This window comes from Protomyctophum bolini (genome assembly GCF_963924005.1).
Source record: "Protomyctophum bolini genome assembly, chromosome: 4".
Taxonomy (NCBI): Eukaryota; Metazoa; Chordata; class Actinopteri; order Myctophiformes; family Myctophidae; genus Protomyctophum; species Protomyctophum bolini.
The window spans coordinates 13,427,998-13,453,569 of NC_137865.1; the positions used below are offsets into that span (position 1 = coordinate 13,427,998).

At 41.7% G+C, this 25,572-nt stretch overlaps 2 protein-coding genes across 2 annotated transcripts; both read left to right on the forward strand.

Annotated features, from left to right (window-relative positions):
* Positions 1-3,114: 3,114 nt before the first annotated feature.
* On the forward strand, positions 3,115-15,747 carry cat (catalase). Its single transcript, XM_080761258.1, has 13 exons — positions 3,115-3,271; positions 5,910-6,081; positions 6,504-6,614; positions 7,779-7,909; positions 9,704-9,808; positions 10,988-11,113; positions 11,577-11,768; positions 12,196-12,348; positions 12,889-13,027; positions 13,210-13,340; positions 13,917-14,024; positions 14,287-14,370; positions 14,673-15,747. Exons 1-13 carry the CDS (start codon positions 3,206-3,208, stop codon positions 14,730-14,732), a joined length of 1,578 nt encoding a protein of 525 aa, XP_080617384.1. The 5' UTR covers positions 3,115-3,205; the 3' UTR covers positions 14,733-15,747.
* A 651-nt stretch (positions 15,748-16,398) lies between these two features.
* Positions 16,399-19,089, forward strand: LOC308314442 (transmembrane emp24 domain-containing protein 6-like; the record flags this gene model as incomplete). Its single annotated transcript, XM_080762073.1, has 4 exons — positions 16,399-16,611; positions 17,154-17,280; positions 17,712-17,893; positions 18,856-19,089. 4 exons carry the CDS (start codon positions 16,399-16,401, stop codon positions 19,087-19,089), a joined length of 756 nt encoding a protein of 251 aa, XP_080618199.1.
* Positions 19,090-25,572: the final 6,483 nt, after the last annotated feature.

The following is a 25,572-nucleotide window of genomic DNA, read 5'->3' on the forward strand; positions in this document are numbered from 1 at the left end:
GGACTTAACCACTGTGCCAGCCGAGCACACTTTTATAAATAAATAATAAATTATTGTTATTGTTATTGTTATTATTATTATTATTATTATTATTATTATTATTATTATTATTATTATTATTAAGTTTAAGCTATTTTTGTTTAACTAACAATATTATCAACACACGATGAGGTTAACATTTGTTACAGTAAGTGGTATTAAGCATTATTAATCTTCAGCTCAATGTATTCAACACAAATAGCCTCATTCATTGTTCAGTAAATATTATTATTCTAACACCTCTGGGTATTGATGTGTGTGATAGAATGTACAAATAGCAACTCTGATGCCCATGATTTATTTACTGAAACTATATAGTATGATGTGTTTTCTTCTGTAGGTTCAACACATAATATGGGGTAGAAGTTTATGTTTGTGCTTCGGCTTGCTGAACATTTTAAAGCATACAATTTGCTGTTGAAACCAGTGGGTACCATTGGCTATTTCCTGCCATTAGCCTCAATGGGGAACACTTGACAAATGACAATATTACTAATAAACGTTTTCCTCTGTGTGTGTGTGTGTGTGTGTGTGTGTGTGTGTGTGTGTGTGTGTGTGTGTGTGTGTGTGTGTGTGTGTGCGGCTGTGCGCGTGCGTGCGCGTGTGTCCATAATATGTTGAAAGCCTGGTAAATCTCCTCTACCAGGCATCATGCATTACTCTTGTTCTGTTGAAACTTGTGTGAACTAGCCCTTCACTAAATCCCACCCCAAAAAGCGATTGTCCAATGCCAATCCAAATAGTTTAGCAACGGTTGCTATGCAGGTCAAGCTTTCTTCGCTGCTAACGTGCCTATTGGACAAGGATGGGTTGGGGAGGGACTTAGTGAAGGGCTAATTCACCAAAGTAACACAAAAGCCTCCATTTGTTGACCACATTCTTCACCACACATTGAAAATACACATTTCCAACCGTGCCAAATACTGAAGCAATATTTCCATTTATTGTCAACGTAATGCATTTGACACACCACAGACTTGTAACCTACAATTGATCATGCATGAAATTATTTAGCACTTGATGTGAATGTGCCTCCTGAATAAAGTGTATTGTGTGAACGCTGTTTGAAATAAAATATATATATATAAAAAAAGCTTTGCAACGGCAATACATTTCCAACACTTGAATGTCCCCTTGGAGTCTAATGGAATTTAATTGAAGCATAGGTGGATCTAGAGATAATGGCCCCCTGGCCCACCAACATGCAAATCAGTGGCGGAAGGTTCCTATAACGACAGTGGGTGCCCACCTTAGAGTAGCCTACTGTATATATTTTAAGGTGCCCACCCGCCCCGCAACTTATTATTATTATTGGCTTATTATTTTGCCAGTGGGTGCTTTGGCTCCTGCGCACCCGCGGAGTTGACGCCTCTGATGCAAATCCCCCCCCCTGTTTTTGGAGACCTACCTCTGGAAGCCTTATGGATAAACTGAGGGTTTGAACACTTGCAGTAACATGTATCATGATGTTCAGGACAGGGGTTTTCAACAGGTCGTCCGTGGAGGTATTGCATGTGGACCCTGACCATGCATTTAGTGATGTAGGATTTGTAGATTATTTTTTACATTTTCTTTCTACTACTGTTGAGAAACAGTGAACTGAATGACCTGGTGACATTGATGACCGTCCATGCAGTGGGAGGTTAAGAAATTCAACAGAAAAAGGGAGTTAAAATCTCAAGAGGGGGAAGTTCACCGAAATGTCTGGATGAATCATTATTAGGAAATGATTAGTCAATGGACCATTGGTTGAGAGTTGAGACACAGTGGGATGTTGCACATGGGATGCATAGCAAGTGATACAAGAGCACTAATCTTAGCCCATATCCCCACCCAACAAAACAGTGGTCCCCAGGTTGATTCTAAGTCAGGCTGGCGGTCCCTCATTCACAATCAGTTGAAAACCACTGGTTTAGGACATTTGGGGTTATTTTATTGACATGATAAGCCCATTACTGGCAACAAGTACGAAGGTAATAACTATTATTAACTTTGCACTTTTTGGCCCCCCCTAGCTCAGAGGCCCCTGAGCCTGGGTCCAACAGGCCCGTTGGATAATCCTCCCCTGAGGCGGAGCCGTGCTGGCTGCTGGTGGACATTTTTTTCACCAGACAATAATATTACTAGAAGAAAGACATAAAGAGCTAGCCCTAAATGTATGAGAGACATATCTCTGCCTTTACATTTTATTTTCAAGGACCGCCCCACAACGAGACGAGAGTATGAACATGCTATGGGTACATTTGTACACTCAGTGTTTAGGGCTAGCTCTTTGTTGTGTTTGTCTACTCATTTTGTATGTCCATGGCAAAAATAGAATTTCTTGACCACAATGTCCAGTTTGTCCACCACAATGTCCAGGCGATGACCCCTGCAGTAATGTGTCAATGTAAATCCATATTCTGAAGAAAAACTGGAGACCGACATTATTGAGTCTTATGATCAAAACGTGATATGTAAAAAGTAAAACAAAACAAAGAAAAACAGGAGACAGTATTGGGTCTTGTGATCAAAACGTGATATGTAAAAACAAAACGGAAGAAAAACAGGAGACTGACTCAGTATTGCATGGGTCTTATGATCAAAACGTGATATGTAAAAACAAAACACAGAGAAAAACATTTATAGGCCTAGACATAGGCCAAAGGCAAAGTCTTGGAGAATATATTGATGTCCCCTGCCCTAGAGACTGTTACAGGTCTGTAACTCGTGTAAAATGGATGGATTTTGTACACTCTCCGAGTGTAGTGATTTAGTAGGTCGAGATCCCATGGATGGAGAATTTGGAGATGGTGGTCTGTGGCCCCAATGCATATCAAACTGCAACTTTTGAAGGGGGGGGGGGGGGGGAAGAGATTAACCTTAACACACACATGATAAAAATTAAACTGTTTTTTAGACATTACATTAATTAGACTGTTTGACCACATGGTTTCAAAACAACAACTTCCCCTTCTTTTACTAGTGTCCTTAAATATCCTGCAAGTGTCCTGAAATATAGGTCAGTAATAAAAGACAAGCCAGCCAATCACAGCAGAGGGGCGGGGATACCGTGCAAAGTCCAGGAAGCTTCTTCGTGTGTGAAAGCCAAGTGTAAACAGTTCAACTTCAGACTCCCCGAGCCTTTGCTCTTGATTTGACGTGTGACCGTTGATCTGTGGACATCATGGCGGACTCCAGGGACAAGGCTACCGACCAGATGAAACTGTGGAAGGAGAGCCGAAGCTCTCAGGTTGGTATATTTTGTATACGTTTACGTCTCGTGAAAGATGTGTAGGCGCAGGTCCACTTGGATATTATGTGGCTAAATAAATGGGTGAGAGGTCGTCTGACTGCAATGCAGAATTAACGCAAACAAACGTTTTATTTGACCCAAATGTTGCGTTTGATTTGATCAACATGTGAATTATTAGCCCGTAAGGTTTGCATTAATGGCCTCTTAATTGTGAAATGGAAAGCTTTATAGCAGCATGAGCATTGTATTGGTTAAATGTCACTGAACTTCGAGGGGAAATGCTAGCAGCTTCAGTAGCTGATCTACGAGCAAAGAGCGACTTTAACCCTGCAAGACCCACCGTTGCAACTATAAAACCATTTATATTTTAATTAATTAATTCATATATTTATTTATTTTCTTCACCTAAACATCATCATTGATGTTCATTGTCTTGCAATGCCATTGGTCATGATATTTGCCTATAACAGAAATTCACACAACTTCAAAATCTCTGAACAATCTTTAACCCTGATAAAAGTAAGTAAAATGCCTGTAATATATATATATATATATATATATATATTTTGTGATCATTAGAATGTCTAGAACATATTTTATTTATTATTGTGAAAGATATCCCCCAAATGTAAATTATTAATTTATTACTATTTTAATCATTATTATAAATGTGCATAACATTTGCATATTTTTTTTTTACATAATTTCCTCTAAAAAAAGTCTGCTAGTAGTACAAGTAATAGTACGGTGTTGCAGGGACAGGGTTAAACCTTACATGTTAGTGAGATACTGGATATTACCTCATTCAGTGGTGCAATTTAACTCAAGCCGAACCAATGACCAAGAGAGCTGCATGCATGCTATTATATCTATTTTCTCTATTTACTATTGGATATAAGCATAACATAAATTTGAGGTTCTAATTTGGTCAATTTCCCATAGGAGAAACAGGGATTGCACTTGAACTTTGACGTGGCTACTGTCTACTCATTCTTACATAATCACAGACCAGGGCGACCTTTTTAAACAATCCACTCTTTTGTCTTTGATATAGAATAGATTTAGAAACTATGCACTAAATTACTTTAGCTACTGTGTTTCCAATTCCAGGGTTCATCACCATGTTGGTTGGTTTGTGTGGATACTTTTGTCTTATTCTGGGCCAGATCTGACTCTCTCTGATTCATCCAGGGATGTCCGTCTCAGTGTGCAGAATGTATGTTTGTTGAAATCAGGTGATATTCTGGGCCAGATCTGACTAGTCTTTGTTTGACTTGATCTGGCCACAATCGAGACGTCACTATTTTGTCCAGGTCCTGACCGTGCTTGCTGGGAAAGGATCAACAGCAGCGGTCAAACAAAACAGACGCGTTTCGGCACACAGTCCCAGCCTAGGCCTTCGGATTTTGCAAATTCCAACACCGTTTGGTTTTACTGCTGCTGCGCAGGCCTTCATCTGTGTTGGAATTTTGCAAAATTCAACACAATTCTCCACGTGGCCAGTATATTCCTCAACTCTTCCAGACTGTCCTTGAGTCGAGCGAGCTTTTCCCTCGAAGTCACTCCAACAATGAGTCATTGTTGATAAATACAGTCTGAAAGTCTGGCCACACACTCGCACTTCCCATAACCCCTCTGGGCTAGGTGGTCAAAAGTAAACCTGCACGCCAGCATGGCAGCATCATGCTCCCACTGTGAAACTTATTTGGCAACATTCCTCAAACCTTATGATTAGCTCTCCCTCAGACCTTATGATGATGATCATAAGTTCTGAGGAAGAGCCTCCCGGCTCGGAATGTAGCCAAATAAATTCCACAGTGGGAGCATGATACTGGTATGCACTGCAGATTAAAAAAGATCTGCTGTTGTTAAATAATATTAATTCTCCCATCATGTATTTATCCTTCGTCTTTGTGGAGCTGATGATGCTGACACTCGTGTGCAGTTACTGTTAAATATTGTGATTGGTATGAAATTGGAAGTGATTTATAGGAAGTAGTGGTTTTGTACATGACTGTGTCTTTTTGTAGCTAGTTTCAGCTGACAAAGACAACAGCCATGTGCCCTACGATCCACCATGGTTTGTTTGGCCTTTTTTTGTTTTTGGCCTTTGAACCAAACCTTACAAAACCTCTAACACTTGACTTTGATCAGCACGGCAATGCCAAGAGCTTGGTTAGATAGACATGCTTTGGTAATGTGGTTGCTGTGAATAGGAGAACATGTTGAATTCAGTGGCAGAAGTAGTATTTTCTATTTAAGAAATGGTGGATCTGATTTGCCACCAATAGACTCTTTACACTGGACTCTCGCTCTGGATTAATGCAACAAAACGCTCTTTGCCGTTATCAGATATTGTATTTTGAGTGTTGTACACTGTTGATGAGATTGCCCCAAATAACTGTGATTGGGGTAGACAAGTCTGTGACACCCTCAAATGCAGTTTTTGAAGATGTCATTGTGTTCAAGCTAAAAATGTTAACTTATAAAGTTGCCTAGTGTTGTTCTGGTGAAATGCCTCGTCCTCTAATCAAGAAAACTGACCACCATTATGTGAATATCAGTCATATTGTCATTCTGAATTGCAAGTAAACTGTCCCTGACTGTTTTTATGCTTTTTGTTTATTTTTGCCAGAAACTAGATGTGTTGACGACAGGAGGTGGTCATCCCGTAGGGGATAAGCTGAACTCGCAGACGGTGGGCCCCAGGGGTCCCATGCTCGTCCAGGATGTGGTGTTCACGGATGAGATGGCCCACTTCGACAGAGAACGCATCCCAGAGAGAGTGGTCCATGCCAAAGGGGCGGGTAAGGCATTGGTAGAGGATCAAACACAATAAGGCTTAAAGGTGTAGTGAAATAAAAAATATGTGTGAGTCCAAACACAGGTGCTACTGATTACAGAAATCCTCTGTTTTTAATCCAATTCAAGATGACATCCAGACAGTGTATTACTCGTTTTCAACTTCATCACGCTAAAATATGTATATAGGTTGTAGGTTGAAAATAATCCACTGGCTTTTCTGCCGTCTCTCTGACCCATAGCCTGGAGGGATAGGACACTCTGATTGGTCTTCAGAAACTGTAGCTGATGATATTCTGAAAAGTAGCTGATACTGATCATCTGGCTGGTGGACAAACAAACTGTTTTCTTGTCATGCATTTTCATCTAATTTAGGTCATATATATACAGTATATATATTGTCTCATTGTGTCATTTCCCTCTACAGGAGCATTTGGCTACTTTGAGGTGACTCATGACATCAGAATGTACAGCAAGGCCAAGTTGTTTGAATCCATGGGTAAACAAACACCCATCGCTATTCGCTTCTCCACTGTGGGTAAGAATGACCATGTGTTTCAACTACATAAGAGCTCAGAAATACTTTCCCCTCACATTCAGAAGATTACGTGTATAATCCACGTAACTCTGGAACCGTTCGCCCCTCAAATTCGACACACCTGTTCCACACCCCCACAGGGAGTGCAGTGCCCGGTGTCGAGTCGGGCGGACCCACGGTTGTCCAGGAGGGCCACAAAAGGCCTCTGTCCATGATATATGGAGCTGGCCTGTACTGACATCATTCTGACGTCTGCTGCATATTACTCCTTATTTGGGCATGCCTGACAAAGAACTCTATGTATGGGCATAAAAGGTACACAGACATAATATCTGGGTGGGGCATGCATTTCCAACTTGCATCGTTCCAAGTGGGCCAGTGTCCAACGGCCACCGCTGTAGAGGCCCCATGGGCATTGCTCTAGTTTATATAAATATTTCAAACACAATATGTGGCCTACTGGCAGTGTGCACTGAAATATGATGCTGCTCTGTCCAGCAATTTGCAAGATAAGCCACAGACAGACACACACACACACACACACACACACACACACACACACACACACACACACACACACACACACACACAGACATCTCTCTTCTTGAATATGAATAGCAAATATGAATATTTGCTTTTATTTGGAGGAAGATTGAAATTAAATAAACTGTTTAAAATAACCACCTAGGCCAGTAATCCAGCCTGACAGCGTGCCACGGGTTCGAGTCCCGAGGTCCCCCCCCCCCCCCCCCCACCCTATCAAATAAAGGCAAAAATATATATATAAAATAAATAACCACATGCATGGGTCACTGGCCTTGGGACACCGCATTATGTAATATCCTACAGCCATGAAGCCACTTGATGTTTCCTCAAAATCTTGCCAACACCAGAAAGCTAACTAGTGTGCGGCCTATGCCTCCTATTGTAATGCGAGCATCCTAAAGCCCAATCCACACCAGTCGCAACTCCTTGCAACAAAACAGTTTTAAGGTCAACTACACCAATGCAACTCCACTTAAGTGGAGTAACTAAAAATGCAAAGCTTCATGACACAGCCAGTAAAAGAGATCAGAGCTTATACTGACACATTAACATATCCTTTAAAAATGGAAGTAAAATCCAATCTCATTTAATATATATTTATCTTCTGTTGACTTGTAGCGGGGGAGTCGGGCTCTGCAGACACGGTCCGTGACCCACGAGGATTTGCGGTGAAGTTTTACACAGAGGAAGGAAACTGGGACCTTACAGGAAACAACACACCCATCTTCTTTATCAGGGATGCCCTGCTGGTGAGGCGTGTGTGTGTGTGTGTGTGTGTGTGTGATAAAGAGAGGGAGGCTTCTTGCGAATGATAACCTTAATATTTATTGGCAGCATCGCAATTTTGTGTTGAATGTGTAGGCATACTTAATCGTGGGCGTAATAAAAACAGATGACCCACAATAAGAACACTGTTTTTATTGCATTTTTATTATCAGTCTTTGCACCCTATCCAGTCTGTGGTTCACCAAAGAAAGGGAAGAGGGCATGAATGAACATCATGTTGGTTTTTTCCTTTTCCTTTTTTTCCCAGCAGTTTTGGCTGTCAAAATCATTAGTTACTGGAATATTGACCGGAAAGCGGTAGGTAGCTTCTTGCCACCCGCAGTTGTTCACAGCCACTCTGGACAATGTTTGTGATTCAACCAGATGTGTTTTAAGACGTGTCCCAAAGCGTCTCTCTCTCCGTCTCCCTTATGTCAGGGGTTTTCAACTGATTGTGAACCAGGGACCACCACCTTGACTAAGGATCAACCTGGGGAACACTGTTGTGTTGTAATGCAGGGGTTTTCAACAGGTGGTCTATTTTTAGAAAATACAAAATCTTCACTTTGCTACATTACTAAATGCATGGTCAGGGACCACATGTCCAGTGGTCCACGGACCACCTGTTGAAAACCCCTGCCTTACGTCATTCTTGTAGTCCGGCAGCCGAGGTGGACGGGTGGGAAATTTGGTATAGTCCCTTTTTTATTGGCCTAAAATATTGTCTATATACACGCATTCATGAATCCACTTGCTGACCGGCTGTCAGTATTGGGCAATCTTTTTTATAGGGGTTTCTTATGACCCTACCATTAATCCTATGGCAGGCAAAAATGTCAAACATTCCTTTTGCTTTAAGTAGCATGTGACATGTCAAACTAGGGGGTTTTCATGATTCTGAATCCATTCCAAGCATTAGTTTTGCACAAAATACACTCCTTGGGCTAAAAACCGCCATAGACGAAGTGGCTATGGCTGCTTTGTGCAAAACTAATGCTGTATTTTGAATTCAAGATCATGAAAACCCCATAGTTTGACATCTCACATCATGCTACTTAAAGCTAAAGTTTGAAATTTTTTACATTTTTCCCTGCCATAGGATGTTAATGGGAAGGTCATATGAAACCCAAAAATTGCCCAATAGTGACAGCCGGTCAGCAAGTGGATTCATGAATGTATGTATATAGACAATATTTTAGGCCAATAAAAAAGACTATATACCTAATTTCCCACTTTAAACAAAAGAAGCTTGTCAGCTGCCGGACTATTGCAGATGTCCCTGATGAAAATGTTTGATATTTATCGGGCAGGCCCCTGGTGCGTCTTCAGCAGACCGGGCGGTTTGGGATTCGGTTGTCTGGAGGGGCGTTTCCGAACTAGAATGTACACAATTATCCTGTAGTCGTGTCTCGGCTTAAGGAATGTTAAGTACCTGCCTGGTACCTTCCTGGTACCAGGCAAATGAAAACACTGTACGGGGTAGTTGCCACTTACCAGCCAAATGCAACAAGCTACTGTTTGTAGCTACTGTAATCCCTGACATTGATGTGTCATGTTTGGAAGTGGTTTGTCTTTTTAACCTGTCCCCTGAAAGGCCTATTCATCTTGAGTTGTTTAAATTGTAAATATCAGCAGATGCTGGACGTTACAATAATACTTTTAACACTGATGAAGCAGCTAAATATTTAGATCTTGTTGCAGATATCTAAAACAAAAAAAAACAGAAAACATGTTTTATGTCTATAGTATATTTGACTCCCTTTCTTCAACCCCTTTAGTTCCCATCGTTTATCCACTCTCAGAAGAGGAACCCGCAGACCCACATGAAGGACCCAGACATGGTGTGGGACTTCTGGAGTCTCCGGCCTGAATGTCTGCATCAGGTAACATCATTTTCATCCACCTCCATTATGTGTGTTGAGGTGGATCGGACCTCTGTCTCAGGCAACATCCTGTGTTGGTCAAATGTACAACAGTAAGTTATAGTTGACAGATGTTATGCAAATAATTGTGATGAATTATATCGTATAGATACATACATTGTACATAAATACAAAATAAAATTATTTTAGGTGTTGAAACAAGGGCAGATACTGTATATTTAAGATACAGTGTTTTAAGTAAACGACTCGCAACTGTCATGCAACTACTCTCAACCATTATTTGATATGGCAGTTGCAAGGAGTTGCATTGGTGTGACATGCCTTCAAAGTGTTTTGTTGCAACACTTGACCTACTGTTGACAGAATTGACGGATTTAATCAATAAATCCAAACCTTCCGTTGACGGAATTGACAGATTTGTTTTATTCCCTATAATTGGGGGCTTAATGTAGCATCATGTAGCAACGTTTGGCTAACGGCCGATGTAATCTACCTAAAAGTAAAACCGCCCGAAAACCAGTCTTGAGGGTTTTTAAGGATGTAATAATTGTGACAGGACTCACTGCAACATCCTGTGTTGGTAAACAGTAAGTGTTTCACATGGTCTTCAACATCTCGTGTTGTTCATGTGCTAAACCTCCTGTCTCTTCTTTCTGCCTCTCGGCTGCTGTGTCAAGTGGTCAGATGGGTGGGCCGCGTGCATTTTCAGAGCACGTTCATCTCAATAAACAATCAATCCATTATGTTCCTGCTTGGATCAATGGCAAAGTTAATATTTATCTAATATAGGGTAACAGTTAAAACAACTTTTTCAATGTTTTACGAATAAATACCATGACTTTTGTTTATTTTATTTTATCATCATTCATTGAATTGTTTTGGCAATTATTTGGGGGCTTACTTGCCGTACCCTCACGGCCCAGTGGGTCCAGCAGTCCCCCCTGACCCACAGGTTGAGAATCACTGTTGTACACTGTCTCTGTCGGCTCTCCTACAGTCGATAATATCAGTGGAGAGATGAGTTATTAGAGTGGACTGCGCTCTTTCCTTGTGAGGAAAAGCAAACAAAAGCAAATACAATGTTACTGTATTTCTGTTTTGGGTCCACAATCTATCCTTTCTTCTGGTTAATGAATCCATCTTTGACTTTTTATTTAAAGTTCCCTCTATGTCCACCAGGTGTCGTTTCTGTTCAGTGACCGTGGCCTGCCGGACGGCCACCGGCACATGAACGGCTATGGTTCACACACCTTCAAACTGCTCAATGCTCAGGACCAGGCCGTCTACTGCAAGTTCCACTACAAGGTCAGTGTAACGTTGTGTAAATGATGCTGTACTGAGGTTGTCTTTATTCCGTAAATACTGTCGGAATGCATTTAACATTTCCATTACATAAAATAGTGTACGGTAATTTCATTTCTGAAATGTAAATTAGGGATTAATGGCTTGGATTTTGAAATCTCGATTTTGATGTCAGTATTTTGTTCAATGTATTGCTTTTTTGTAACGCAAAAATACAGTTATATAAATGTATATTTACCTTGTTCTATATTAAAAGTTAAATGTTTTTACAGGAGACATTGATTTACAGTAACTGCTATCTATGAATATCTGCCCACATCCATATAGTAAAAGAAATATAGATCAGCCTTTTTTTCCCTTTCCATTTTTGTTGCGTGTATTCGAATAAAATACATATATATAAAATTGCCATCCCTAATGTAAATATCTGTTCTGCCTTGCATTCATTTCTCCTGTTCTTTCTCAGACTGACCAGGGCATAAAGAACCTGACCGTTCAGGAGGCAGACCGTCTGTCCGCCGCTGACCCCGACTACGGCATTAAAGACCTCTTCAACTCCATCGCCAACGGGAACTTCCCCTCCTGGACCTTCTACATCCAGGTCATGACCTTTGAGCAAGCTGAGAGGTTTCCCTTCAACCCCTTCGACCTCACCAAGGTACACTGAAGTTGTAATTTCATACTGTACAAAAAAGAAAAAACGTATCTTTTCAAACCACTGGAATAGAAAAAAAATCTGTCTGTCTTTGGACACAAAAAGATCCCCCACAAGCCCTCCCCTTCATGCGAAACTGAAGTGCCTTCTAGTTTTGTTTCTCCCCAAAAGCCCAATATAGAATGGAAGACAGACAACGATGATATTTGCTAAAAGAAAGATTTTATGGTAATAATAATATTTAAAAAAATAAAATGTGTGGTAATGAGCTAAATCATGTCATAAGCCTATGCATCACATATATTTACAGCATAGCTGTAATTTGTAATGCGGTTATTGTCCCCTGCCCTATGCACAATAGCCAGCAGTACTAGAGGTCCTGGTAGGATAGAATTCCAGCTAAACCCTATTGAATTGTGTGCCTGTCTAGGTGTGGTCCCATAAAGAATACCCTCTGATCCCAGTGGGCAGGTTGGTTCTCAACAGGAACCCAGCCAACTACTTTGCCGAGGTGGAGCAGCTGGCCTTCGACCCCAGCAACATGCCACCGGGTATCGAACCCAGTCCTGACAAGATGCTGCAGGTAACGGAACATTTAGTTTACGGCAGTGATTCTTAACCTTTTTCACTTCAAGGACCCCCAGTTTGATATGCATAAGGGAATGGACCCCATTTGATGAACATTTTGTATCTCTGGGGCCCCAATCTACACTGTATTAATCCTCAGTGTTTTATGAGTTTAGTGTGTCCATTTTGACATCTGGTGGCCTGCAGACCCGAGGTTGAGAAACATGCTTTACTGTTAGTTTTGGTTATCCCTATTTCTACCTCCTGTTTTATATATTTTACAATTAATGTATCCATAACTGTTTATGTATTGTTTTAGTGTATCTACATTGTGTGATTGTCTTGTGAGCCTGTGCGGGCTGGGCATCTTATTATGTGGGACACTATAATAATAAAAACTATTTTATTTGTTTCATGACATTAAATGCTTGATACTCTTATAATCTGTGGAGAAGTTTGGAGATTAAATGTGCTTGATAACTATGAATAGATTTACACACACTTATCTTTTGAGTAGTGATTACTGAATCCTAACTGTTTGTCTCTCTCCTGGTAGGGTCGTCTGTTCTCCTATCCAGACACCCACAGACACCGTTTGGGAGCCAACTACCTCCAGATCCCTGTCAACTGTCCCTACAAGACCCGCGTCTCTAACTACCAACGAGATGGACCCATGTGCATGTATGACAATCAAGGTCAGTCAGTCCTGAACTCAGACACCAAACCAAATGGTGTGTCAAATATGAGAAAACATTGTCCTCAGAAATTCAATAAACAGTAACCGTGTGTGTAATGACTTTGTCTGTGTGTGTATACATCCCCATGTGTTTTATAACCTTCTGCCCGGTTGGGGTGTGTTCTCTTCTCTGACCTGTAGGTGGTGCTCCCAACTATTTCCCCAACAGTTTCAGTGCCCCAGAGACCCAGCCTCGCTTCCTGGAGTCAAAGTTCAAGGTGTCGCCTGATGTGGCTCGCTACAACAGCGGGAGCGAGGACAACGTCACACAGGTAAACACCAGAGGCCGGCGCCGTGTCATTAGTCAGAAGGTTCATTGTTCCGAAATTATTATCCCTATGTTCGCCAACCTTAATGCATGTTCGGACTAACGGGACTTCGGATCTATGGGCAGTTCCCCAGAGGCCTGGGTCATAATGACACACACACACACACACACACACACACACACACACACACACACACACACACACAGTAGGACTCATTTTAGCAGCTGCATCAAGTGAGGGGATGCGTCACATTCGCTTTATCGCTTACTCATGGAAAGAGCATCCGTTCTCCAGACTGAATGACAGAAGCATTTGCAAATTATGAGAGGCAACAGTCTCGCCATGCGAGACTACAAACCCAGGTAAAGACCCTGTATGATCGGGTCATCTTAAATCCAGAACCTTTCCAAATATTTAGGATTCAGATTACATTTACACTTGTTAGTACAAGGTGTCTCACATTTCCTAGATAAAAGTGTGTGTGCGTCTGTGTGTCTGTGTGTCTCTCTCTCCTCGGTTCCTGTGTATACGTGGAAATTTGAAATAACTTAATTCAACGTGTGTGTGTGTGTCTGTCAGGTGTGTGAATTCTACACACAGGTATTGAATGAAGAGGAGAGACAGAGACTGTGTGAGAACATGGCAGGGGCCTTGAAAGGAGCCCAGGTCTTCATCCAGAAACGCTGGGTGAGTCTTCTTCACTTTATTCATGCTCTGCAATCCATTTACCTAGTTTAGCATTTTCTCTTCCCAAAACTCTTAAAGGTATATTCATTGATTTAACTTAATTCAAATATCACTTTTCTTCTCTTTTTTGGGATAATCCCCCAGAGTGTGCTGACCATATAATGTAAGGAGTTCCTCCCTGTCCCCAGTAAGCCCCTGGTTACTGGGGTTTGGTTAAAGTAGTGTATTTTATAGTTCTGTTTTCCTCTCCTTCCCTCTCCAGGTCAGCCAGCTAATGCTAGTCCATCAGGACTATGGTAACAGAGTCCAGAATCTTCTCAACAAGTACAGCGCAGAGGCCCAGAAGGTTCGTATTCAACAGTTAGGCAAATTACATCTACTGTATTATAATTCATCACAAATGTTGTGATGCCACGTGTTAAAAACCACTTAAAAGGTTATGGGTTTCATTCCCTCTGTAGCTCAGTGGGTCGAGCAAGGCAGTGAAGGCACTGACACTGCCAGGGTTGTGTGTTTGTTTCAACTAGTGGACCTGAAACACTGTAAATATCTGCTGTCACTGATTTTGCATGGAACCTTGGATTTGAAGTATGTCCTGTCTTTGCTTTATCCCCACCCCCCCCCCTCCGTTCCCTTTCTCCTGACCAGTGTGCACCTGTGCACGTGTACTCCCGTGCCTCTGCCATCGCTGCGGCGTCTAAGATGTGATGCCTTAAAATGTCCACCACGGAGCGCCCACACACCCCATCAACGCAAGTGGTGTTTGCACTTCCTCTTTCTAACTGCTCCTATGAGTACATGCCATATGGGTGCATTTATAACTAATCCATCCACTATTACATGCAATATCCAACTTCAAAATAAATGACTGAGATGAAATCTGTCACTGTTTTTGAGTGACAGAACTAGGTTTTATCTTCAGTCCATTGGGTAACGAGGCTAATGATCTTGATAATGTTTGTTTTAATATCTGCGGAGAGTAGACGGATAAGCAGCTTTGCATTCTTCCTGCGTCACAATGTTATCCATAGTAACATTCTTCCGTTTTACTGCTTTATTCACATTTTGCCACACAAGATTACATTTCAACATAACAAGTCTTACTTTGCTCCAACGTAAACACAGCTTGTTGCTCTACTAGGGCAAAAGACTACAAGAGCTCAGTTAATGATTACCTTTGGCACGGGTGACATGCGATGCGACTTCTAGCAAAGTCAATGATATTTTTGTGATTATGTAAAGTCAAAGCTAAACACATTTCAATGTCTTCGACTCAAGACAATTGCGACAGCTAAATGAATGACTTTTTAACTGCATTGTTTGTGGAATTGTTTTAATTCAAGTCAATCTGATTGAGGTTTTACATGGAAAATGCGACTCTACAGCAAGTAGTAGTATTAATATTATATACTAAAGTTAAGGGGTATAGGGCAGGTTTGTTTGGATGGCTTGTATAGTTGGGTCAGAAGGAGCTTTTCAAATGGCATGTCCTGGAATCCCTAATTCATTGTTTGCCTGAAAAGAACAGATTTGTTCTGGGATGTATATTTAGTGCTTGTATCAATTAATTTTGTAATCAAAAGCTTATGCTCATGCCTTTCTCTTTTTTTCCTACTGAGTTTAATTTTAGTTTTTGTTTGAAACAGGTTTGGTCACAAACTGGTTCAGATAATTTCCAAGATCTTGTGTTAAGGAATCAAGTTTAATAAAATAAATATAATAAGCTGTGGCTGTGTGTGTGTCTGTGTGTGTCATAGTACTTGTTCTACTTTCAAACATGTGATTCAAGACAATCGGATTTAATTTCTGTTTCATTTCAGGAGAATATTAGCACAGTAACTGTGGTTCATGCACATACAGTACACAGAAGCAATACAATACGGCCTGGGCCGCGCCTGGGCGTTCCGGGTGCCTTGGCCACTGGTCCGGCCTGGCGGCGAGCCGCGGGTTCGGGTCCCGAACCGTCTGCCTTTGACGCGTGTCCTTCCCCGTCTCTCTCCCTTTTTCCTGTCACATTACTGTACCCTATCAAATAAAAGCAAAAAAGCCATAAAAAAATCTTTAAAAAGAAACGCAATACTATACAATAAAAGTACATTGTAGAAGTAGAAAAAGGATTGGGTGAAATATTATTTGACTTGATGCACCGATCCTGGTGGAAGTTATAGTATGTTTGGAAACTAATACCAGCCCCTGCAGCTTGTAGATAACAAGAAATGACACAGCCCAACTGACACCACACCTGACAGGGGACCTCTAATTTCCCACAGGTTGGCTGTGGGTTAATCATTTCTATCCAACGTTACAGACCGAATTTCCACACAGACTCCAAATTGGTTAAATCCTTGTTAAAGGAGTAATTTGAACAGCAGCCATGTTGCGTGGCATTCCTTGCTTTCTTGCGTGTTGGTTGTTATTTGGACATGTTTCTGGGGGTCCCACGGCGGACCTGAGACCTGGAATCACCGACCAGGAGCTGTTCTGGGGAGCAGACCAATATGACTTCTCCATCGTGCTGCGCGCCTCGGGGATGGAGTGCTTCTGGCATTTTGCTCACGAGGGAGAGAGATTCTACTTAACGTTCATGGTAAAGACTGCGTGACTGTCCTCTACTTTAATTGTAACCAGAACGCATTATGTCAACCATTCCTGTGTTGTATGATAGTAATAGGGGTCAGAAAAGTACACAATTATATTAGTATTTTCCCCCAACTATACAGACCTAGATGTATAATGTATTTCTTTTCTTTTAAGTTGGCTTTTAAATGTTCAAATGTCAGACAAGAAAAGTGCATTTTGGTTCCTTGGTTGCGCTATATATATATATATATATATATATATATATATATATATATTCATTTAGATTTGTAGGCCTATTAGTATTTCCCCCAGCCATACAGATCAAGATTAATGTATTTTTATTTTATTTTAAGTAAGCTATTAATGTTCAAAAATGTTTACAAAGAGTTAAAGGTAGTTAAGACAAGAGTTTAACATACTTTACTGTAATTGTCTTCTTTTCCATATCATCATAGTATAAATGAAGTAGAAAAACATCCACTTACAGTAGTTGCTGCGTAATACTATGAGGTGTTTTCTGTTATACCGTGTGTGTGTCTGTAACTGTAGGTCCAGTGGGTGACAGGGGTTGGTCATGACAGACACCTGTCAGTTTCAGTCAACTCCCCCAGCGGTTTGCTGGTGTCCACTGTGGACGATGCCACTGGTCAGATCAACTTCAAAGCCGAGGAGACGGGTCAGTTTAGTCCTTTTCCTACGTCGTTGACCATGTGACGCAACATTTCAAAAGCAGCCCAGACCAGAGCCTGATTAGTGCTGTTTATGAGAAGAGGAAGAAGATGGTCAGTTGTGCCAAACCATGTGGTTTGTTGGGCTTCTTCCTCACGGAAGACACAGGCTGGGGCGCCAACTCATACTGCTACCGGATGCCGTCTACATTCCGGCTGCCACCCATCTCTCCGGTGGTCACCAGACTATTCCTGGTTGTCAGTCTATTCCTATGAGTCACTAGTAATACAAATTCACAACTCATTGTGACGATTTTTGGCTAATGTTCCCCCCCAGAATGGGCATGCTGGGGTTCAAGTGGTGAATATGCCTCATAATGCCTGTTTCATAATGAAGCTGCATCTTGTCTCATTGCTTTTTTTTCTTCTTATTCCCCAGGCTTCTATCAAATGTGCTTCAGCAACTTTCACAACCGCTTTGGCGTGATGCAGATCTTCCTCAACTTTGGCGTGTATTATGACTCACCTGGTGGTGTCGCCGCTGCGAAGGCCAAGGAAGAAGAGGACACGGCGAAAGAGGAAATCAGACAAGACCTAAACAACACCCTGTCTGCCATAGAGGTATATCATCACCTTGTCCTGCTGTCAATCACAATGTAGTGGATATATATATCTTAATACTAATAACTCGCCTGATGGAGGGGAAAGGAACTGGTTGGAATAATGTGTTCCTTCCACGCGCTACGTCCAACCAGGGAAACTCCCCCGTCAGGTGTAAAAGAGCAACTTGGACACTCGGGCATGAAGGGAGCATGAGTTAAGTCCGTTGCTCTCCCCAGGTTGGCGGAGGGTGTGTAGAGCCCAGGATCACAGTAGATGATTGGCACAGGGGTGAAAAATGGGTTACAAAATCGTGGGATAAAAAATATATTAGGAAAAAAATTAAAAAAATACTAATAACTTGAGTATTATACTATACAGTAGGCCTATATCAGTGTCTTATGGTTGGTTGAAACTGTTAACCATGCTACCCTGTCAACTACAATAAGGCTTACTTACTTGATTAAATCCTAATTACGTTGACTGGTCTCCACCAGGGTTTCATACTCAGTCCCCCCCCCCCCCCCCCCCCTCAACCGTCTGAGCACCTAGGCTGCCAAGCCAGCCGGACCGCGTGCCGCAAGTTCGACTCCCGAGCCAGACGGCCTTTGCCGCGTGTCACTCCCCATCTCTCTTCCCCTTTCCTGTATAATTACTGTACCCTATCAATAAAGACAAAGAAACGCCAAATAATATCTTTAAAAAAAAGAAAATAGCCTGAATATTCACCCCAGAATATAAAGATGTGATTAACCCCCCTGCCTCAGCCCCTGCCTCTCTATTCATAGTCTGGATCTTCGGTGGTGAGGTGACCACCGGAGCTGAAATAACGTTGAGCGGTGGCGAGTAAAAACAGAAAGAAGGGCTGGAGCGGTGGCGGTGGTTTGCTCTTCACCGCGGCTCGTGACGTCATGTTGTTGTTCGGTGGTAAACTAACAACCGAAAATCCAGACTATTTACACTCTCTGCACGTCCCTGTCCAGGCGACCTCCCACAGGGTAGAGAACCGTGTTTTCCACATGTTCCGCTTCTACAACTTTGGCCGCATGAGGAGAAGCCTGGACTACTACGTGCTGCTGTCCAACTCCAAGTACGTGACGTGGTGGTCGGCGGCCCAGAGCGCCGTCATCGTCCTGGCGGGCTACCTGCAGCTGCTCTTCCTCAAGAGGCTCTTCAACACCAAGAACAGCACCGAGGGCGAGAGGCTACGCTGCTGAGGTCGTCTCGGCTGCATCTTCTTGTCCATGAGAATGAGAACCATGTGAATGATTTACTTCAGTGGTTTTCAACCTTTTTCATATCAAGGTCCATTATTTATTCGGCATTTGAGCCACACGGACCAACATGATGAGATTGAGCCTCTCAGACCCAAAACGTTGAATATTTTTGTTATCGTTGGATAAGATTCTGTCCACAATTCCATGTTATGTTGATGTGGTACAATCGGAGAGATAACAGGAAAACGTTGATCAAAATAACAATTCTTCTATTGTTCTCACATTCTCTAATTGTGTAGACTTCTTGTAATGCAGATGTTTAGTAACAATTTAACCCTTGGGAGCGTAAAAGTAAACCAAATGAGGACCCAAGGGTCCATTTGGTTTCATTTTACACTCAAGAGTTAAAGATCTACAAGTACATTTGGTTATCAACTCTCTATCAAGTTTCAGAATATCACATAATTTCTAAATTAAAAAAATGTCTTCTAAATCCTGACAGTTTTCTGAAATACCTCATGTTTCTATGTCAGTGGTGCTCAATATTTCATGTCAAGGACCACCAGAATTATGTGTATTTGGCCGCTGACCCCAATTTGAAAATATATTGTTCCAGGGACCTCCCAGAAGCAAAGATTTGAGTTGAAATGTTCGCTCTGAAAGAATATATATTCAAAGATTTGCGCCACGTTTTCACGATTTAAAAAGAATAGCAGATCTACAAGCTTGTAGCATGGCACTGTAGTCTGCTATTTTTCAACAACTAAAGAATAACATAATGCTTAAAACAAGAAGGGGTTCCTGTCCAGAATGGGTTAAACAGGGCTGACAACTTTTCAGAGACTGAACACAGCAATTTATTTTGTGGCCTGTTCGGGGGTTTTGTTAAAACTTTGCATGAGAGTAACGATAAAATCACTGAAAACAGGCAGGCAAAAGTCAGATGTTACTTTAATAAATAAAAGCCCTGGTACAGTGGTCTTTAAAATGCCATAAAACAATCACAATAATACCAATAAAACTATGTAACACTTCTAGATAATGAACTAAACTAAAAGTGTAAAAATGTTACGTGAGGAGGCGACACGACAAGGAGACGTTCAGGTCCAGGGAAATCCTTCTGGTCACGGCCACGCACACCCGGCGGTATCTGCAAAATAAAGGCCACCTAATTAGACTGCCACTCCCCACACTCAAGATGCACACAATTGCAATTGTTTTTTATCAATCAACCTCTGATTTGGTGTCAGTCAGTGGACAAGAATATAAAGGCAACAAAAACAACATACAAAACCAAACTAAAATGCTAATGTTACAAAAATGAACTAAAGCAAACCCAAATCATAATATCTATATTCCACCAGCAGGAACTTTAGAGCGAGCTACAATGTTTACAAAAGCACTGGCATATAACCTGCACCACAAAGGCATGGGAGGTGTTGGTAAGTACCCATTTGGGATTTGGGTGCAAAGTGAAAATATTACAAATGGTGGCCTTGAACAAAAAAAGAACCCCATAAAGATATCTCTCATTACATCACCCATTTTAACCACTTTGTGAATTTATTCTCACATTAACATGGCTGACTTCTGACATTTCCACAGGCCCAATGTTATAGGAGCACAGTTCTTTGTTGTGGCTGTGATATATAAGATGAATGGCTGAACCAACTATTCACAATTATTGCACATCAACGCCTTTACAGTAGGCTACAATGAATAGCAGAGTAGCATGATGTCACCAACATAATTGTGTTGTATATTCTTGTACAAATTCTGTTTTGACTAAACTGAAACCCATCCATCTGTGTTCTTCTTTCCTGGAGAGGTACATCATGAGTAATTGCCACTACAGTACTCGGCACCTCTTCAGGCAAATTAGCTTCAGCTACCACAAAAACATAACGTTTTGAGAGAGTACAGTCCAAGGTTTCCAACTAAGCCTTACTCTGAGTCCAGTCACAACTCACAACCATACTATCCTCCTACTCCAAGCTAGTCACAATGCCTTCTACTACTGTGTCACTTGGGGGCAGTACAGCACTATAGTCAGGAATATTCCCCTGGAGAAGGAAACTGCTACCAAAGAGAGACAGAAAGTGTCATACTCATATGAGACATGTTTTTGAATCATCACCTTCAGCTCTCTCTCCTCAGACCCAAGATAAAGCGTCCGTGATGGAAAGCCTGTCCACACTGGATGTTTGTCCTCCTGAAGGTACCAGACTGCTACTCTGCATGTTCAGTTCACACAGCTGTTCACTTGGAGGGCATCCAGGGATTCCAGACACACTGAGGTTGACAGAAAGACATTAAAGAAAAATATGGAAGATTACTCTAGGCATTTAACATGTTTCAAAACATTGTCGTCAACATTATTGTCAACAATTAAGCAATTGCTCTCCCCTCAATCATTCAGACTTTTTTTGTTGTTGCATAAATGACACCTCTCGTCACGTAACTGTATCACAGATATACTCACAATGTCATTTTAGTATCACATGTACTATGTGATAGGTAGGTGTCGACACCTACTGTAAGGTTTTATTGCCTATGCATGGTGTGTTGGTGTCGGCAGTGAATAAACCGAGTTGAGTGAACTCTGAGTTAAAGATAAGTAGACAGTTCATAGAACTTGCCTAGGCTAGGAGGAGGAAAACCTAGTCTGATTGGAGTGAAGCTGTGCTCAAATCTGAGAACTATTCAGCCCTAGGAAGAGCCCTTATCCATAGCCGGCAGCAAAGGGCATTAGAGCTATGGAGCAGAGCTACCTGCATGATACACCCATGAAGCAACGGTAAGAACCATGGACAGCGACTAGCTAGGGCTAGGCTATGGATCAGAGCTAGGACAGCGACGCTCTCTCATCTTGCAGATCTGCTATTCCTCGTCGTGGACAAAGTATGGCAAAACTGTCTGTTGCCTGCTTGATTTCACACTAACTTATTGCACTAGTGTAGCTAACGTAACGTTAGCCAGTGAGAGATGACGTGACATCATACATGATGTTGTGAACCATGGCTAAGCTAACGTTAGCTAACGTGTTCAACACATGGTTCGGTTCGCCTCGTCCGCATGGATTTAGGTAGATTTAATAAGCTTCACTATATCCTAGAAAATACATTTCACAAATGCCCAGCAGAATACAGTAATAGCATCATTTACACTAGAATTGTACCCGATATAAACGCGGATGATGCTCAGTACAACGAGATGTTGACGAGATGTGGGCTTGTCCACAGTCCACGCGACAGGTGCTTCGTGATTCTCGTTTATGCTACTTTCGCAGCTATTGGCTAATAAAAACGTTAGCGCGTTTTGATTTGCTATTTGGATTTTAAATGCAAACTGCATAAAAGGAGTCGCGCACAGCCCTACCTCATCACTTCTCACTTGTTGTTGATGATGATGGTAACGATGGAGAACACCTCAAGTGCTAAGCTGATCTGTGTAGACGTTGTCCAACGCTGCCTACCAGGAGCCTTCCTACCTGCAAGCAAGTCACATCTGCTACCCAGTGCAGCACAGCAGTTATGCTACGTTGAAGAGCTCCAACGTGTCCTTAACGGGAAACTGTTGCTGCAACCACAACTCGACAGAGAAAAACTTGCCTGCCAGCCTCTTCTAACCGACGACGAGAAAATCAAGCTACGCGACTCCAACAACAACACGGAGGTCGACGAGGAGAAGAGGAAGTCAGCTCGCAGGATGAAGTTCATCATGGATGAGCTGTTACAGACAGAGAAAGCCTACGTTAAAGATCTGCATGAATGTCTGGAGACGTACCAGTGGGAGATGGCCAGTGGCGTTGAGCAGGTACCGCGCAGGCCTCCTCAACAAGGATCGCGTCGTGTTTGGTAACCTCCAGGAGATATGCGACTTCCATAGCGACATTTTCCTGAATGAGCTGACCAACTGTGCTCTACCAGAGGACGTAGGGCACTGCTTTGCCACATGGGCAGATAAGTTCCACCTCATGTATGTGACCTACTGTAGGAACAAAGTTGACTCCAGTCAACTCATACTGGAACACGCTGGGACCTTCTTTCATGACATCCGGCAGAAACATGGTCTGGGCATTGCTAATTCTGTCGACTCCTACCTCATCAAGCCTGTGCAGAGAATCACCAAATACCAGCTACTGCTCAAGGACTTGTTGTCTTGCTGTGAGGATGGAGAGGGAGGAGAGATTAAGCTTGGTCTGCAGGTGATGCTCAGTGTGCCTAAGAAAGCCAATGATGCTATGAACGTTGCCATGTTGGAGGGTTTCCATGAGAGTCTGGATGTCCAGGGGGACTTGCTCCTGCATGAGAGTTTACAAGCGTGGAAACCAAAGACCTTCATCCAGAAGGGACGCACGTGCATGTCTCTCACCCGGAAGGATCGCAGCCACCACCTGTTCCTGTTTGAGAACTCGCTGGTCTTCAGCAAGGAGATCAAGGACTCAGCTGGCAGAACCACGTACAGGTATGTGAATAAAGTGCTGACATCAGAGTTGGGGGTGACAGAGCTTATTGAAGGGGACCCCTGTAAGTTTGCTCTGTGGGCAGGAAGGACCCCCACCTCTCGGACTGTACTTAAGGCATCCTGTATGAAGGCCAAGCAGGAGTGGGTTGAGAACATCAGCCGGGTTGTGATCCAGGAGAGAGTAACACAGCGGAAGGAGCCTCGGGCCTCGCTCAGGTCGCTGCAGTCCAGTTCTGGAAACAAGCTGTGGAAATGGCTGAGCAGCTGCATACAGACACCTAATCGGCGATAGCTCTGTTAGAAAGGACTAGCCGCAACACTAGATCTTTTTTTAAATCTGTTGAATCTAGATTTGCCATTCTATATTCAACATTACAAACAATCTAGTGTTGCAAATTGTGGCTAGCCCAGGACCAAAAAGAGAGAGATAGCCATCACTGCCCACCAATGGCAACAAACTGTTTGTGTCCTAGTCCTGTGCTATTGGCACCTTATTGTATATAGTTTTATTGTATTATAGATATCATTAATATCTGTGATCATTATTGTATCCTTGTCTATATTATTACCTATAGTATTGTTATTACACTGTACATATTTTACTTTGTTTTTATATATTGGTGAATAAACCCAGTTCAGTGAATTTACCTGACTTGACAGTAAATCAAATCTTGAATGTTTGTTTAACTCCACCACATTTGCCCGTGTGTGACCCAGAGGGTCTTGTTAAATCTATCTATCTATCTAAAGTATCTATCTATCTATCGTGTTTACTGTTTACATACAGGTAAAGCAATCACATTATTATGATTTCTGTAGTGTTACACTAAATACACTAGACTATAATACTAAATACACAGACTGTATTATTTTCTGAGGATTTCAGCTAATGTGAAAGAAAGTTATATGATTTTAACAGGTGCCTTAGCCTAACCTGAGCTAATGCATTTTATCATATTAAAAGCATAAGAATGACAAGAGCATTATTACAATAAGCTTATGCAGCATTACATACCATCTATGAGGCTTATATCGTATTGTATCGTATTTTGAAGACATGGGTTCTGGAAGGTTCTAGGTTACTTTGTAGTTTAAAAGAACCATGTGTTAATGCTGGTCCCTGCTCTCCCTGCTGCAGGTCCAGAACCTGGGCTTCTTCTCTGTGTCATGTTCTGGGTTGATGTCTGGGCCGTGACCTCTTCTGGGAACCAGCTGGTGAACATCACAGACTACAGCCGGTGAGACCAGACTTGCTTCAGTTTTAAATGAACAAAAGTCTATTTGCCATCACTGCCCACCAATGCCAACAAACTGTTTGTGGGAAACGCATCCTAGTCCTGTGCTATTGGCACCTTATTGTATATAGTTTTATTGTATTATAGATATCATTAATATCTGTGATCATTATTGTATCCTTGTCTATATTATTACCTATAGTATTGTTATTTCACTGTACATATTTTGCTTTGTTTTTATATATTTGTGAATAAACCCAGTTCAGTGAATTTACCTGACTTGACAGTAAATCAAATCTTGAATGTTTGTTTAACTCCACCGCATTTGCACGTGTGTGACCCAGAGGGTCTTGTTAAATCTATCTATCTATCTATCTATCTATCTATCTATCTATCTATCTATCTATCTATCTATCTATCTTGTTTACTGTTTACATACAGGTAAAGCAATCACATTATTATGATTTCTGTAGTGTTACACTAAATACACTAGACTATAATACTAAATACACAGACTGTATTATTTTCTGAGGATTTCAGCTAATGTGAAAGAAAGTTATATGATTTTAACAGGTGCCTTAGCCTAACCTGAGCTAATGCATTTTATCATATTAAAAGCATAAGAATGACAAGAGCATGATTACAATAAGCTTATGCAGCATTACATACCATCTATGAGGCTTATATCGTATTGTATCGTATTTTGAAGACATGGGTTCTGGAAGGTTCTAGGTTACTTTGTAGTTTAAAAGAACCATGTGTTGATGCTGGTCCCTGCTTT